The sequence below is a fragment of the Atta cephalotes genome (genome assembly GCF_000143395.1).
Source record: "Atta cephalotes unplaced genomic scaffold scaffold00002, whole genome shotgun sequence".
Lineage (NCBI taxonomy): Eukaryota > Metazoa > Arthropoda > Insecta > Hymenoptera > Formicidae > Atta > Atta cephalotes.
This window is the reverse complement of record NW_012130066.1, coordinates 8,240,212-8,258,424: the sequence shown is the minus strand read 5'-3', so window position 1 is coordinate 8,258,424 and position 18,213 is coordinate 8,240,212. Positions and strand designations below refer to the sequence as shown.

Here is an 18,213-nt window from a genome sequence, read left to right as displayed (position 1 = left end):
TCGATGTATTTCTCTGATTGGCTGGAGGAATTCTTAGTAGCTGCCATATTGAATTTACTATCAATATACTCAACATCGACTCCTATCGACTGCTGTGAAATCATGTTAAATCTATTTATATTACGTCTATAGTTCGTGTTTGGACGGCGGTTTTGGAAGCGTCTTCTAAATTGAGGTTATGATTATACGTAAGCCGCAAGGTCACAAAAATAAATGTTCATGTATAGTTGTCACATGGGCAAAATAGTCTTGCCATTTCATTGAGTTCTTTTTGTAAGAAAACTAAAAAGATTAGGTAAGTGTTTGTGGATACAAAAATTATGTTCAAGACATAATTGTTGCATATATTGTCAATACACATTGCTATGTAACATTTGCATACTACTATTACTGCCATCAAGAATTCAAGAAAATATTGGATTTCCAGTAAGAACACAGTCAGACACTGTGTAACACAGTGAATCGTTTCATCCTTATTTAATATAGGCAAATAAGAATGTAATGATTCATTATGTCACACTGTCTGAGACTGCGTCCTTGCTGGAAAGTATCCATTATCAACAATTAAAATATTATATATAATATGTTTCTTATGTCACAAATATTATTTTTGAAGGAACTCACTGATTTTCCAAGATGTCAGGCGGTATGTTGTATGGTGGAGATGAAATAGGAGCATTGGTTTTTGACTTGGGTCATCATTCCTTGAGAGTGGGCTATGCTCAGGAAGATACTCCAAAGGCAGAAATTCCAGCTGTTGTTGGAATAGGAGAAGACTCCAATGGCACAGCCACTAAGGTTGAACCTATGGATATCGATGATAAAAAGCCCGACAATAATATTACGCAAAATGGGACCAAATATTATATTGATACCACCATTCTTCATGTTCCAAGGAAGAATACAGAGATTGCAAGTTATATGAAAGATGGTATGATTGAAGATTGGGATCATTTTGAAAAGGTAAATGAATAGTATTTTATGTGATTTTTAAGATTTATGATATATGTATATTTTTACATTGAAACCTTGATCATACATTTGTTAGGTTTTAGATTACACATATTCAAAAATAATTCAGTCCGATGCCGAATATCATCCTGTATTATTTTCTGAATCGCCATGGAATGTGCGTAGCAAAAGGGAAAAATTAACCGAGCTAATGTTTGAAAAATATAATGTACCAGCTTATTTTCTCGTAAAAAATGCAGTTTTGGCTGCGTTTGCCAATGGTAGAGCAACTGGTATTGTCGTCGATAGTGGTGCCACACATACGTCTGCGGTACCTGTACAAGATGGATTTGTGTTGACACAAGCCATTGGTAAATCACCCCTTGGTGGAGACTATATAAGTATGCAGTGCAGACAGTTTTTACAAGTATGCAGATATTACTTATGTTTATTAATACGTCTTCCAAGTCTGTTAGTCTTGTGTATTTTTTTTTAAATGAATAGGATAACGATATCGACTTGTCTCCTCCTTATATGGTGGGTAGTAAAGAAGTAGTTAAAGATCATGATAAACCACGATGGATTAAAAAGAAAGGTTTGCCTGAAGTTACCAAATCTTGGCATAATTATATGGTAAAGAAGGTGGTTCAGGATTTCCAAGCCACAGTTCTTCAGGTATCAGAAACACCATATGATGAGAAGATTGTTTCTACGATTCCTGCAGTTCAGTATGAATTCCCGACTGGTTATCATCAGGTATATATTTTATGTAATGTCTATAACTTTGTACACACACAAACTTTAAAATAAGATAATAAAAAATAATTATTTTAAGGATTTTGGAAGTGAGAGATTTCGAATACCAGAGGCATTATTTGATCCTAGTATAGTACAAATGCGTGGAGGTATGGTCGGTAATACTATGTTGGGAGTAGGGCATATTGTCACAACTAGTGTTGGCATGTGCGACGTTGATGTACGACCAGCACTATATGGAAGTGTTGTAGTAACTGGTGGCAATTCGTTTATTCAGGTAGAATTTTAATAAATAGAGAACTAGCAAATGTTTTCCTTCTTCCATATATTGATAAATTACTATGCATTTGTAGGGTTTCCCGGAACGTTTGAATAGAGATTTGTCTATGAGAATACCCTCTAGCATGCGACTTAAATTGATCAGTGCGAATGGATGTGCAGAAAGAAGATTTGGAGCATGGATTGGTGGTTCGATATTAGCGTCAATTGGTACTTTCCAACAAATGTGGATCTCCAGTCAAGAATATGAAGAAAGCGGAAAAAGTCAAGTAGAAAGGAAATGTCCTTAAAACACAATAGCTCCTCGTATGTTTCGTATTAGTGTCAGTGTTTGTATAAACATCCGGAGAGTGAGTACAACTTTTGAAAGAGGGAACTCTACATTCTATATTAATTTGTATCATTTAATACAATTATGATGCATAAAGCACATTAGATTAAAGCACTTTTAAATAACATCTTTTTATAACATATTGATGACAAATATATTCCTGACGATGGAATTAAATATCTGCTAGTATATATGGATAATGTATTCTAACTGTAAATTACACATTGTTCCAAATTATAAACAGATGACATATAAGAAAATCGATCTTTATTTATTACTGATATGTGCTGCGAGCACAAATGACGAAATTTTGTAAATCATAAGATTTTTTTTATAAAAAACTCACATGCCATAGCAAATTGTCATGGAAATAAATTTGTTGTTTTTTCGATTTCACACGTCCTTGCATTTGCACAATGTCCTCGGTCTTGTTTCACTACCAATAATGTTATATGCATCATATTGAAATTGTAAGTGTCCAACTCCACTTGTATGTCCAAATGTCGCTACGAGAGCGAGATGGAGTATACGTTCACCCGGAAGCTATAATTATCCTTTGTGACATATACATGTATTGGAAATAATAAATAAGTATAAGGTACAAAAGTACAAAGGAAACCATCTGTCTCTTAAAATGCCTTATTAGTGGTTAACCAAGGAAATAGCACATCCTTTACTAAGTGAAGAAACAAATTGAAGGGAAAGTCTTTAATACTTTGTCTTTGTGCCTTCAATAATGAAAGACAGTGGATCTTACAAATTAGCTAGTTCAACTTCATTAAGTATGAAATATTAATAAATAGAAGACAATTATAAAGCCTATATTTCATATTTGTCTCTAGATAGATGTTTCCTGTAGAGTTTACTAATTGGAATTCGTTAGTGATCGGTAACGTCTACTAATTGCTTGTATAAAATTATAAAAAAACTTAATTAAAAAGATATAGAATGCTAACTATTCAAAACTAATAATACGCTTTGAAATATCGAAAAATTTATAATATTTATTCGTAAATTTGTCTTTTATATGATCTCTATATCAATCTATCAGCATAGATCTGATACGTATAAAATTCGTGCTTGTCATCTCTTCCAAAATATCATTTTTTATTGTATATCCTTTTAATGAAACTAACATGGATATCAATAATTATGTATTTATTAACAGAAAGGTTTTAAAATTTGTTGGCCTTTATCCAACGAATATCATGAGATATATCATATGTTGTATGTGTATGATTACCATTGTTATACCACAAGGATTGCAAATTTATCAAAATTGGCAAGATCTGTCTACTGTATTGGAAACGAGGTACATGATCACAAATCCCCAACATTGACACAAAGCGGGCAATTTACAATTTTGTTATGTTTTAAGAAAAACTTAAATAATTCTATTTCTTTTATTTTTATAGTTCAGTATTGCTCACTATTTTACTTGCTATATTAAAATCGTTAGTTTGGATAAGCAATAGAAGAAAAATGGATCCTTTTATCAAATATATGTTAACCGATTATTGGAATATATTGACAACATATATTTCGGAGAAACACACAGATGCAATGTAAATAAATATTTTTTTTTAATTATAAATGCATAAGTGCATCTACGGATTCACATATACTTCATTGTTACTCACTTACAGATACGTGAAGAAAGGATATTTATATACTAAAGGCTATTTATTTTTGATTTGTAATTCTTTAATGTTCTTCTTTAGTCTACCTATAATTGAAATAGTTATTGCTGTGATTAAAGGCACTAACAATAATACTATAAAGCATTTTCCGTTTTTAGCTTTGTATCCAGAATATTATTATAATTTTCCGATGTATGAGGTAAGATCCTTATTTTCAGGTGCTCGTCAAAACTGTGATTGTAATATTCGTACATATTCTCATTTATGTAGATTACTTATTTCTCGCAAATGATAGCGACAAGCTTATGTGGTCTTATTATTCTGGGAACTGATACTTTGATTGCAACAGCGTTGTTTCACACATGTGGCCATTTCAAAGTACTTAAAAAAAAATTAAAGATATTAGCACTTTGCAAATTGATTTCGTTAGTATTTATTTGAGAAAATTCATATTTTAGCGTATTATTATTAAATTAATTGGATATTATTTTATTCTTGTAAACATATTAAATTTTTTTATTTAGATACAACATACATATCTCGAAGAAAATACGATGCAAAAAATTAAATTACATATAATAGACATTATTAAACATCATTACACGATTCTCTGGTAATAATTTTAAATATGTATTTGTAATATACACACACACACACACACACACACACACACACACACACACACACACACACACACACACACATATACACATATATATACATACACATATACACACATGAAAAATGTCGAAATTTTGTATCTAGGTTTTGCGATTATATGGAAACAGTTTTTAGCCCAATGTTATTTCTGCAAACGTTAGCTAGCAGTCTCATAATATGTCTAGTAGGTTTTCAAATTGCGACTGCAAACATAACTGCAAGTACAATCTCCAAGTCGATTAAATACATCTCATATTTAATCATGGCACTTTTTCAATTGCTGCTCTTTTGTATACCTGGTGATGCTTTGATATATGAGGTAAAATAAAATTAGCATCTCATTGAAAAAGATATATAGCGACTTCGTTCCGTTTTATGTGTGATCTACCCTTTTATCATTCTTTAATATTTGATGAACAATGAAGATAAAATAATATATCATGCGTAAAACGGAACGCACCTTTACATACATATGTAAGTGCATATAGATAAATATATGCATACTTACATACATACTTATACATAATGTGTGTATATACACATATATATATATATATATATATATATATATATATATATCCCATAATTCTTAATTAATATTTCTTTCGGAGTGAAAGAGAATGAAATTTTGAACTAAAAGTTCTTTCCTCACTTTTAGTTCACAAGAGATATTCTGATCTTAATGAAACTTTGTGTACTTATAGCTTAAAGAGATGAATTTAAAAAATATCATTGCGATTAAAAAAACGATTTGGAGTGAAATTACTTATGTATAGAGCGGTTTGTAGCTTTTTCCATTATATCTCGAAAACTATTCGAGATATCAAAAAATGTTTTGTACAAAAAAACATTTTTTTGTACAAAAGTTTTGCAACAAAATTAGCTGTATTCATTCGCGTTAATATTTTTTAAAAATTATTTTTTAAAATTTTCAAAAAAAGTTTTTAAATAAATATTCGGTAAATATGCCGAATAGGGAAGATAGCTCCGATGATCTTGACCTTGATATATGTTGTCAAGATCATGACTAGAGATGTAAAAAAAACGATATTTTTTACTTCGGAGAAAAGTATCAAGTAAAAAAACTAGTTTTTTACTGTAAAACAGTGTTTTTGAACAAATTACATAAAATTCATGAAAAATCTTAGAATTCCCGTTAAATTTGTAGAAGAAGAAATAAAATTCATTTTTCTTGTTATTTCGATACTTTTTTATATTTTTGTCTTTATAATTTCATATCGAAGCGAAAATATGTATTATTGGCTGTTGCAATTCTTGATGAGATAATAATAGGTTAATAGATCTATTTGCATTGCTTGCACTCTTTGTATTTAGCATCTGTGCCTTCTCTAATTTCAACGCCTGAATCTATTTTTCTAATAATATTACTTTAAGTGCAAAAATTTTGGGAGATTTCAAGCAATGCAAACAGATCTAAATGACCTAAAAAAATATCGAAATAAAAAACTGTCAAAGTAAAAGAAAAAATTATTAATTTCTGAGTTTTTTATCTTAAAATTCTAGTGTTTTTCCATCGTTTACATCATGATCCTGAGTGACCTTCACCAGATTTTAGCCTGTTATATGTTAAAAAATTATTAACAAAAAAAAGTTCATTATTAAAATCTAACTTTTGGACACAATTGTGTGTCCAAACTTCGATGAAACAAATTTCCTGCTCAAAATACTTTTTTATATAATTTCTTATATTAGCAGGAAGAAAGTGGAATGAGAGTCACTTTGCGTGGAAAGTTGTAAAATACTTTAAAGCAGAAAATTTCTGTTTTGTATAGTAGAAAAGACACATAATTTTTCAAACTTCTTTTGTTAATAATTTTAATGAAAGACGAGCGACGGCTAAAACTTGGTAGAGATTATTTAGGATTCTTTATACCATATGTCAAGGTGAAGCTCATCGGAGCTGCTTCCCCTATTCGGCATAGTAGCCAAATATTCTAAAAAATATTACTGACGTATAATAAATAGAGACAATTATTGTAAAATTTTTGTATAAAATTTTTTTTAATATCTTGAACAGTTTTTGAGATCTAGTGGAGAAAGCTAACACACGAGGACTAATTTCTATCACAAAAAAAAAGATAAAATATTGTAATTTCTACATTATCTATCTCGAGGTAGATAGTATAATGCACTTTTTTTACAATAGATTCCTCAGTAGATCTATTCCACTCTCATTTTTTCATGCATGAATTATTCCAAATGCCATCCTCCCTTTCTTGAATAATTTGAGATATATCATTTAAAAAATGTTTAAAAGGTATATACCATTATTACATAAAAATTCATCCTTTGTAACTTTTTATATTGGGAGTACAAATTCGGTCCATTTCCCTAAAGATAGTTCCAGCTATTGTGAATGGTTCATAGTGACAGCTGATTTTGGCGGTTTCAGAGAGGTTAAACATCTGCTAATAATATTAGGTTTATATCGCTTTGAGTTTCATACAAAAATCTTGATTTTTACTGTGTTTGAAATGTCGAATTTTGTTAACCAAGCAGTATTTGCGGAAGGTTTTGATTTTCTGCTTTAATTGGAAGAAAAGTGCGGCTGAAGCATCGAATGCTTGTCGAAGTTTATGATGACACTGCTCCAATTGATAAATCATGTAGGGAATAATTTCGACGTTTCAAAGATGGAGTTGAAGAGAAGCTTCGCTCTGGACAGCCAAAAAAATTCGAAGAATTAGGGCATTACTCGAAGAAAATCAGAGTCAAATGCAAGAGGAGCTTGCAAAATCATTGGGGGTAACTCAACAAGCCGTTTCTGTACAATTGAGAGCCATGGGAATGATTCAAAAACAAGGAAATTGAGTGCTTTATGAACTGAAACCGAGAGAAAGGTGATTTTTCACTTGCGAACAGCTGAGAAAAGCATCGGATTGTGACTGGAGATGAGAAGTGGATATTCTACGACAAGAAGAAAAAATATTACGCTAAGCCCGATCAATCGTTGCCATCGACCTCAACATCAACACCAACATTTATGCTCTGTATTTGGTGGGACTAAAAGGGTCTTGTTTACTATAAGCTGCTGAAACCTGGCGATTCCATTATGGGCGATCGGTATCGGCTATAATTGATTCGTTTGAGCCGTGCATTGCGAAAAAAACGGCTGGAATACGAGCAAAGACATGATAAAGTTATTCTTCTTCATGACTCGGCCTCATGTCGCTAAAGTCATAAAAAAATATTTGGAAATGCTCAAATGGGATGTTTTACCGCACCTGCCGTATTCTCCGGACATTGCTCCTTCTGATTACTGGTTATTTCAAAGGGTGCAGCAAGTCACTGGTTCACTTCTTTTGCAGAAATCGAAAATTGGCTCCAAAATTGGATCGCCTCCAAAGACGAATCATTTTTTCGAAATGAAATTCGAAAATTGCCTGAGAGATGGGAAAAAGTAGTAGGCAGCGATGGACAATACTTTAATTGATCTGTTCATTCATTTTGTTTTGAAATAAATGCATTTTTGAACGGACCGAATTAATTTGTACTCCCAATATATAATTAAATTATTGGCAATATTCTTTCGGCATGTGTTCTTAAATGTAATTTTGCCAAATTAAATTATTCAAATTTAGTATGTAGCCTTTTTCTAATGCTTTGAAAAATCAGTCTTAAAAGATAATCAGTAAGATGTTAATGAACTTAAGGTTTTTCTCATGGAAAATTGGATGCGATAATATTGTAATAAAACTGTCTATCAAATCCATAATTGTCCCCATTTTATGGTATCTCGGGATGACACGAAGTTTAGATGCCGAGAATGAAAGTTTGTGATATCATATATCAAAATTCATTCTTCTTTGTTAAGATTACATCCAAAAAATTCAAACAATTGCCGCCTCGTTCCATAATAAAATTTAATCGAGGATGGTAACTATTAAACATATGGTACTTCATAAATTATCAATATTTTTCTCTTATATTGATTGCAATGTCATCAACATACCTCATGTAGAAACCTAAGGTCTGTAATTGATAATTGACATATATATTATTTTTGATTACAACTATGTCAGCTCTCATTGGCTTACTCTTTTATTGATTTAATCTTTGGAGCCTTTTTCAATTTTAATTTGGAATTACAATCAGTATTAGATAATGCCACGCTATTTCGATCATCGGATGATCCTTATGGTAAAAAACGTCACAAAGTACACAAAGTTTCATTCAAATCAAAATTTAACACTTCGCGAGGATCCATTGTCAGACCATTATTTACAGAATTATTAATAATTAAAGTTGATTAATCAGACAGCGCGTAGCTGGAGTACGCAGGAGTGTAATATGCCAGACTTCTTATACTTATTATGTATTCTCCGGATTGAAATTTTATTTTAATTTTTCATATTAATAAATAAATAAATGAATAAATCAATGAACAGATAGGTAAATAAATAAACAAATAAATAAAAAATAAGTATTACAAGGAATTAGAAAGGAGGATCCCAGCAAATAAGAATGGATTAAAATGGATTGAAATTTTTTTCTATCCGAATGCGTATTTTAAATAGCGAATACATTTTTTTTTATTTAATTGGATTCAATTGGATTTAGTTAGATTCAATTGGATGCAATTGGATTGAAAAAATGCATTTCCTATTCTAATAAAATTTTGAATTGAACAGTATTCACAATGCATAGAAAAAGCTAATATTATTTTTAGATTGAAAGGCATAGAGATATGCTCCAATTCCTATAAATGAATAGAAATGCATTCAGGATTGAAAAACATTCATTTTAAACATTCATTTTCGTGAATCAATATTTCTCGAAAATCCGAATTCATTTCAATTCATTTCAATCCATTCTCGTTTGCTGAGATGTTAAAGAGGCCGATTTTTGTCCATAAAGATGTAAATAAAAGGAATAACATTTTTTTTTATAGATTTTGACTTTCTGAATACAATAATATTAATAAAAAATTGGATCGATAGGGAACACCTTGAAAATTGAGTATGAATATGATATATTTGAAATTTCAATATTCTTACTTATTTTTCAAGGTGTTCCCAAGTGCCATAAATTTTTTAATAATTTTATCATATTCAGGAAGTCAAAAACATCTACAAAAAAACACTTTCTTTTATTTATTCTTTTAGACAAAAATCGGATCTTTTTTAATATCCTTTAAAAAGGACAGATTTTTCCACTTTGTCTAATTTCTGATTAGTTTTATTCTGATTAGTTTTATTTATTTACTTATTTGTTTATTTGTTTAATTCACACAATTATTTAATTCATTTATTCGTTTAGTTATTTTATTTCCGCAGCTAACTTAGCAATCTAGCAACATAACTAAAACTAATGAAATTTTCGTGGGTATTAAACAAAGATTGGTAAGATTATCAAATTAAATTATCAAATTAAATTATTCGTAAATAATTTATTGATATCTACTTATTTGTTCATTATTTATAAATGATGTGTTAATATACGTACTTATAAGGTGTAGTAAAAAGAAATTCATTATTTTTCCAATAGATGGCTTTAGTAATTTGTCTCGTGTTGTATAAGTGCGATCGAGTTACGCTAGATGGCGTTAGAAAGATAAGATTTCGTATTAAAAAAACTTTTCAGACAGTTTTGTAATTGCTTGACTCAGTATTGTTTGAGTGTGCGTCAAAGATGGACACCAGCAAAGAGGAAATACGCTATATTTTACAGTTTTTCTTCGATAAAGGCGAAAACGCAAGCCAGGCGGCTGAAAATGTGAATAGTGTTTATGGTTCTGATACTGTAATAGCCAATCACGCGCAATTTTGGTTTCGTCGATTCCGTTCCGATAATTTTGATGTCAAAACTGCACCACGCTCTGGGCCAATTGGCCAATTGTTGAAAATGGCGATAAAATATAATGGAAATCGTCGAGTCCGACCGTCATGTAAGCACTGTTTCGATTGCCCAGGAGCTAAACATTGCACAAAAAACCGTTTGGAACCACTTGAATAAGACTGGATACAAAAAGAAGCTCGATGCCACACGAGTTAACGCAAAAAAACCTCATGGACCGAATTTCCATCTGCGAATCGCTGCTGAATCGCAACAAAATCGACTCATTTCTGAAGTGCCTGGTGATGAAAAGTGGGTCACTTACAATAACGTCAAGCGAAAACGGTCGTGGTCGAATCGCGATGAGCCGGTGCAAACGGTGGCCAAGCCAGGATTGACGGCCAGGAAGGTTTTGCTATGTGTTTGGTGAGATTAGCAGGGAATCATCTACTATGAGCTGCTCCCCTACGGCCAAACTCTTAATTCGGACCTGTACTGTCAACAATTAGACCGTCTGAAGGAAGCAATCACCCAGAAGCAGCTAGCGTTGGCCAATAGGAGAGGAATTGTGTTCCATCAGGATAACGCAAGGCCACACACATCGATCGAGTGACTCGCCAGAAACTCCGAGAGCTTGGTTGGGAAGTTCTTATGCATCCACTTTATAGACCTGGCTCCAAGTGATTACCACCTGTTCCTGTCTATGGCGATAATTTTACTGGTGAAAAATTCGCCTCAAGAGAAGCTTGTGAAAATCGACTGTCCCAGTTTTTTGTCAATAGGGACGAGGGTTTCTATGAGAGAGGCATAATGGAATTACCTTCAAAATGGCAACAAGTTATCAAACAAAACGGTGCATATTTGTCCTAAATCAGATTATTCTAACTATACTAAATAAAGCCTTCAATTTCATGCAAAAATAATGGATTTCTTTTTACTATATCTTATATTTATTGATTTAGGCATTTATTTATTAATATAAAAATGGCTTAAAACATATGGAATACAAGAGATCCGGATTTAAGTCCCGGCTGAAGTATTTTTCACAATAAATTTATTTGAAGTTTTTCAGCACATTAATATTATGATATTGGATTGAACATCAAAATTTGCTTGTCAATTTAATTTAATTTGTGAAATTATTCCAGTAGTTTAATTGTGTTTGCAAGTGCGGAAAAAATTCGGCGCGCAGTTTGAATAACTAAAATATGGTATATATGCATGTATAGTATATACATATATAGTATATATAATTCACTTTGAATTATTTATTGAAAGATTTAGCTTCGACCGCTATAGGCTTGAATATGCTTACTTATTGTTAGTATTTAATTTCATTATGGTCTTTATAAAATCATTTATTATTAATATAAATAATAAATTAATATTTATTATAAAATCATTTATTGTTAATATAAAAAATAAGAATAAAATTTCAATCGAGAGAATGCATAGTAAACGCGAAGAGTTCCATGATATATTATGTTCCTGTGCACTGCCTCCGGCTGTGCGTTATCTAATTAATCAACTTTAATCGTTAATAACACAGTAAATAATGGCCTAAGCCAAAAGTGGAAAAGGAATTAGTTCAAAATTTTCTCTTTCACTCCCAGAAATATTAATTAAAAGTTATGGAATACTGTATATATACTGGATATTTCAGGTCTCCCTCACCAATTTACAAGGGATATGGATATTTTGAAAAATATTTCAGAGAGAGATGAAGTTGTTGGGCATCAAGTGTAATGCATTACACATATGAGCGTATGCGATTGATCTTAGATGACGTCATTGATTTGAATTTTTTAAATCCCATACCTCTTATTGCATATTCTAGCTGACGTCAAGACATTTTGAAACACTAGATACAATCCTTTTTAGTTGAGATCTTCCTGAATTATGAGACTTCAAAATTTCAGTTAGCATTACCCAAGATGTACTGCGTGGAGATCCACGGTCAGAAATTTTAATTGAACACGAAGAAATGTAAATCCGATCGTGCGACCTCCACACAGTACATCTTGAGTAATTTTAACACCGATGGTATTAAAATTTTGAAGTCTCATAACTCAGGAAGCTCTCAATTAAAAAGATAGATACTTTGTAAAATGTTTCGAAAACGCTTCGAGATGAACTACAAGAATATGCAATAAAAAATATAGGTTCCCATTTGAAAAATTCAAGTCGACCTTGACATGACTTACGACGCCACCCAAAGTCAATTGCATACGTTGTAATACATTCCCTGATCCTCAACAACTTCATCTGAAATATTTTTCAAAATAACCACTTTCCTCGTTTTAAAAGAAGTATACGGATAATCTGCGACATCCAGTACATATGTACATACATACGTTTATATTATATATTATATTATATATTATATATTATATTATATATATTATATTGTAGAGTTCCAAGATCTACAAAACTGTATATACAATTACTTGGTATGAATTACCAGTTTCATTCAAAACAGAGATATGTTTGCTTATGTTGCGTAGTCAAAAATCGAGTAAAATAACCGCAGGAAAATTTTACGTAATGCATCTGGAGAATTTTAATGCAGTAAGAAATTATCACTTCTTATATCACAAAATATATAAAAAATATGGGATTCTTGTAATATACGTATCAAAAAATATTCTAATTTTAATATTTTTAGGTGTTGAGCACGGCTGCCTCATACTTCATGTTGCTCCGAAGTTTTGGATGAAACTACTGTTAAATTATAATTGAATAAAATCGTAATGTGTAATTAAGATATAATACTGAAAAAAATACAATACTTGAAAATTGTGTAAAAGTTCTAACAATAACATGATTCATACTGTCTATTAATATCCATATATACGGGATCTTATCCTGCATGTAACCTTATTTTCGACGATATTTGTTACAAATATGCACCCCAACCAAAATACATTTGACATAAATTATCTGTATTTGTCGCTTCCAAAATTAAATGATTAGTTTGTCCTTCGACACTAAGATGTAACGCGATATTTTCTGCCTTTCTTCCAGGATATCGTATCAAGCCTTTCAATCGTTGCTCAATATTTTTTATATGTTCTACGGCCTAAAAAAAAAAATAAATGGATTATTCTTATATCGTTTCTTGCATAATTTATAAAAGAATGTATTTGTGCTATACTTTTTCATTTGTTTTTTCAGCCGCATCACCAGGCTGATTCTTAGTCCAAGTGACGAGTGGATCGTAGACGAAAGGTGTGAGTACGCTCAACAATGTACTCGATTCTTGCCGAAGTACTCGCATAGTAATTTGGGAAGCGCGTCTAAATGGTCCTTCAATTTTTAAAGGACCCATAGCGTCCACCATATTATGTGTTAAGCGAAAAGGTACTCGTTCAGGCCAATCAAAAAATTCACCCTAAGAATTATAGGTACATATATATTAATTAGAATATGAGAAATTTATAACTTTAAGTTGAAAAAGAAATTTGTTTTTTCGAATTTCTAATATTTAATTTCTAAGTGCAAGATTTACCCTGTTAAACAAACAGTTGAAATCAACATGTACGCAATCCCCACATTTAGAATCGAATAATATATTTTCTCCATGGCGATCACCAAGTCCAAGTATGTATCCCACCATGGACATGACAGCAGTTGTCCTGATATACGCCGTGCGAGCTTCATACCTTTTTCAAAAGTTAGATAATTGATATCTATACATATACAAAATTATATATACGAAAAATATATATAAGATGTATTTTATTAATATATACCATCCATATGAATCAGGAAACGTAATACGAAACCAATCCCCAAATATAGGAGGATGTCGTGGTAATAACTTTTCTAGAAACATTTGTCTCTTCTTTTCTAACGGATCTCTTAATGCTAATGAAAAGATTTAGAAATGAGATAAAATAATTTTTTACATATTCTCCATAATCATATTGCAACTTACCACATATCATCGTTTTAAGTTCCTTATTTGTAGGTGCAATGCCTCTTTCTCTATAAAGATTCATAATAGTAGGTCGAAGACCAACCAGATTTGGTACCCATTCTATTAAACCGCATTCCTCATTCAAAGGCACTACGCTCTACAAATCAAGAATAGTTAACAATTTATTGAAATCAAATCTAAACAAAATGTATCATTAGCAAGTCTTACATATGTACGTATATAAAGCCTCCTTTGTCGTGATTCTGGATCATTTTGAAGATACTTGTTCACGATATCATTAAATTCCATCAGTCTGAAGTCTCTACGTAAATCATCTTTCGGCTTACACATAAAAAGATATTCTTTACCATCTGATCCTCTCAGCGCGATTCGTCGAGGACGTTGAAGTGAAGGCATTATTACCACGCTTTCTTCTATTTTTGTTATATGTACCCATCTCCTATATTACAAGCATAAAATATATCGCATTATTACAGGAAAAAAGAATATTATTTAAACAACAAATAAAATACGTACAATAAGAATGGATTGTGATTTTCAACTGAAGCGTTCTTGGATGGAAGATGTAGTTGTCTGAATTTCGTTGTTGGCATCATGATTAAACTGAAATCTTTACTTGAAAGTAACTTTGGCAAATTTTTTGACAAATGAGTCACAGTGGTATTTAATATTCCCTGTACAAAATTAGAAGAATTTTATTATTTATAATATATACATATAAACGTATACATCATTTTCAATTTTTGATACATCACATATATTTTTTATACTATGATTAATTTTACTGATATTACAGTTGAATAACTTACTTCTGGTATAGCTTTATTAGATAATTCGATCAGTCTTTCCCAAAGTCTGTGAAAATCTCTAATAAGTTTAGCCATATTTGACGTTTTCAACTGCGCATGATTTAAGATTTCTTGACATCGTTTTTGTCGCGTTGGGTATGAAGACTGCAAAATAAACAAGGCATTCTTTAGATTTTGTTAATCATATAAAAATAGTGTATTCATATTAATTAATAACATATACATTAAAAACTGATGCCATCATCCATAAGCAATGTTGTGGATATGCTGAAATTAATTTTACTAAAATCGCGCAAAGAGTATTTTGTACTAGCAGAGATGGATGACAAATCCTTGATACAAGTTGGCTGAATGCTGTTAGCCACATAAACGTCGGTAATCTATGATGGTAGACTTCTGAAATGTAAAAATCAATTTACATTCTTTATTTAATGATATAAATAAATTGTTTAGTTATAAATTTGTTACTCAAATAGATACCCATAATTTGAGTCATCTTTAACAGACGATCTTGACGAAGTTTAATAATATCTGGTGGATCAGAAATAATCGTAGCACGAGAAGCGTTATCTAACCAAATGGTCAACATCTTAGGCATTGAATGATGAATATACTTGCAGCCATATTGAAGTGATTTACCATAAAAATTCATCATATGTATTTGCAGATCTCTAAAATATTAATAATAAATGTTATTATAATTGCAATCATATCATAATAAAATTAAATTGCATCCAAGCGCGAACTTACCGTTTATTTCTATCTTTGTCGTCTTCAGACATTCTCTCAACAATAGTATCATAATATTGAGCACACGATACCCAACTTTTTTCCCAGCATCTCCATACTTCAATTGCTTCTTTATAATTAAGGATACAACCATCTGTATCGACATTAAGAGTTTCATCGTTATATTTGGCAAAAAGAAGCTTTGCCTAAAAGAAGATATGAAATAATTTACTTTCTGATAGTCAATAAGTTTCGTTTAGTAGCATTAGATACATACCTTTGCACAGTATCTTCTTTCTTCATTACATTCTCCTGAAGATAATTGTTTGTAATATTGTGCTGGTTGAAAACAATTTGAGAAACAACGATTTAAAGTAGTAAAAGCATCTTCTTGACAACCCTTTTGCCAATATAATTGAGCTTGTTCTATGTACAACGGCTGTGGTGGACACCAATCATTGGCTGACAAAATATGCATATACGCTTGTTGGTGCAAGCCAGTCCTGAATGAAACAATTTATTTAACACAGAAATTACTAAATATGAAAAGTCATACGTCATACGTACTTTCTAGCAATTTTGGCACTTTTTAACCAGATTTTACCAATTTCTTGCTTAAGCATTAAATTTTCTGTGTTTTGAGTCTTTCGTTGTAGCTGTACAGCTAAATCTAAAGTAGCTCTGCGCATACTTAGAACAAATTCTACACCGCGAGATGCTCTCAATAATTGTCCACGTTTCTCCCATTCTTCTAATATTGATGGGAGATCTTCTGCGTTGTTCAACATCATTGAAGTTGCTTTATCAAATTCATTTAATATATGTAATCTGAAAATAATATAATAAATATATTTTAATAATTTAGAAAGAATATTATTAATATTTATTAATACTTACTTCATAATGTACGAGTAACTCTGTTGATAAGCTCCCGGTCGAGAAGCATCTTCTAATAATGATACTAAATTTTTTTTCAATGAGAGCAAATCAGGTTTTGTTCCTTTTATGAGATCATCTAATAGTACGTGTTTTATATTTTTTTGTGAGGATTCATCAAATCGAGAGAAGTGAGCAAGTTTCCAAAAAAGCTCACGTTCGGTTATGAGAGGTTCTAATTCTGGTCTATTACGTAAAAAAAATATTTCAGGTTATACAGTTTAACTATTTACATTTATTTGTACACTGTAATAAGTATTACCTATTACTTAATAGACCTTCGGTAATGTGTTTGGCAGTGAATGGTTGATCTAGGCCAAGGTAACATTGAATAATACCTTGTAAGTACATGTGCTTTGAGTCTCTTGTTTGCATGAGCCTCTCATAACATGTAGCTGCATCCTAATACAATTTATAAGTATCCGAAGGATAATTTAGCAAAGTAAAATTATAGTTTCAAAGTAGAATTATTTAATTTATCTAATAATACCTGAAGCTGTCCACTGACTTCGTGAGCTAAAACTAATTGTTGTAATGTAGGAGACTGATTTTGAGTCGCCAGAATACCAGAAACTCCATCAGGTTCATCGAGTTGCGCATAAATTTTCTGCAATAGATAAGTCTACATTGTGGAACAGAGAAATGTGTCATGTATATGATGTTAAAATATACCATGTATTACATACAGCGAGTAAACCACCTTCTGTTAATTCAGATAAACCTTTATTACTAGATGCCATGTGTTGTTCTAGATACATTAATGCACGGTGGTATTCCCGTGATTGGTAACATCCCTCTGCCACTACCAAACTATCTAAGCTAGCGCAGAATTCTAGAGAAACATCAACAAAAATATAAATTATGTTACATCTGATCTATACAAATCATACAAATTAACGCAATACACGATAGAATACATTTTTTATTACAAACCTTTTATAGCTTCATATCTATTATCTTGAAATAATCTTCGTTCTCTGAGCCATCTTTGCAAATGATCCAATATATGAAAGATTATCTATATTAATCATATGAAAACGTTTAACAATATCAAGACTTAATATTAAATAAAATTATTTAAAAATTTATGCTAACTTGCGAGCAGCGTGTACGTCTAGTTTCTTCCGAAATTCTCTTATCATCAGCCTCTATACTCTGTCCATATCGAAGTGGTCGGTGACGCAGAAGTTCAGGATCTAATACAGACTTCTGTCTAACATTAATAACAGCTAACATTTCTTCTCTAATCTTAACATGTTCTTCTTCTCCATTATTTGCGATTATATATGCTGAAAGCAGCATATATATATAACACACACACACACACATACACACACACACACACACACACACACACACACACACACAATAATTATATATATATAG

The 18,213-nt window shown here is 31.2% G+C and overlaps 3 protein-coding genes across 3 annotated transcripts in view; 2 read left to right on the top strand and 1 right to left on the bottom strand.

The window, feature by feature from the left end:
• Positions 1-636: 636 nt before the first annotated feature.
• On the top strand, positions 637-2,276 carry LOC105621729 (actin-like protein 6B). The gene is made up of 5 exons (XM_012203190.1): positions 637-963; positions 1,049-1,378; positions 1,456-1,707; positions 1,787-1,984; positions 2,061-2,276. The coding sequence occupies exons 1-5, from the start codon at positions 637-639 to the stop codon at positions 2,274-2,276; spliced, it is 1,323 nt and encodes a 440-aa protein (XP_012058580.1).
• Positions 2,277-3,453: 1,177 nt separating this feature from the next.
• Positions 3,454-11,283, top strand: LOC105623610. The gene is made up of 5 exons (XM_012205001.1): positions 3,454-3,629; positions 3,733-3,882; positions 3,964-4,156; positions 10,550-10,839; positions 11,196-11,283. The coding sequence occupies exons 1-5, from the start codon at positions 3,454-3,456 to the stop codon at positions 11,281-11,283; spliced, it is 897 nt and encodes a 298-aa protein (XP_012060391.1).
• Positions 11,284-13,309: 2,026 nt separating this feature from the next.
• Positions 13,310-18,213, bottom strand: part of LOC105623600 (serine/threonine-protein kinase ATR) — a 21,352-nt gene continuing 16,448 nt past the window's right edge. Inside the window, exons 21-39 of the mRNA XM_012204991.1 lie at positions 17,923-18,116; positions 17,761-17,845; positions 17,514-17,659; positions 17,318-17,434; positions 17,090-17,229; positions 16,789-17,013; positions 16,459-16,719; positions 16,169-16,394; positions 15,913-16,097; positions 15,643-15,833; positions 15,386-15,558; positions 15,163-15,306; positions 14,870-15,027; positions 14,561-14,792; positions 14,351-14,489; positions 14,166-14,280; positions 13,922-14,075; positions 13,568-13,804; positions 13,310-13,492 (exon numbers count right to left, since the gene is read on the bottom strand). Coding sequence (XP_012060381.1) covers positions 13,310-13,492; positions 13,568-13,804; positions 13,922-14,075; positions 14,166-14,280; positions 14,351-14,489; positions 14,561-14,792; positions 14,870-15,027; positions 15,163-15,306; positions 15,386-15,558; positions 15,643-15,833; positions 15,913-16,097; positions 16,169-16,394; positions 16,459-16,719; positions 16,789-17,013; positions 17,090-17,229; positions 17,318-17,434; positions 17,514-17,659; positions 17,761-17,845; positions 17,923-18,116 — 3,305 coding nt within the window. The remainder of the gene's footprint in view (positions 13,493-13,567; positions 13,805-13,921; positions 14,076-14,165; positions 14,281-14,350; positions 14,490-14,560; positions 14,793-14,869; positions 15,028-15,162; positions 15,307-15,385; positions 15,559-15,642; positions 15,834-15,912; positions 16,098-16,168; positions 16,395-16,458; positions 16,720-16,788; positions 17,014-17,089; positions 17,230-17,317; positions 17,435-17,513; positions 17,660-17,760; positions 17,846-17,922; positions 18,117-18,213) is intronic.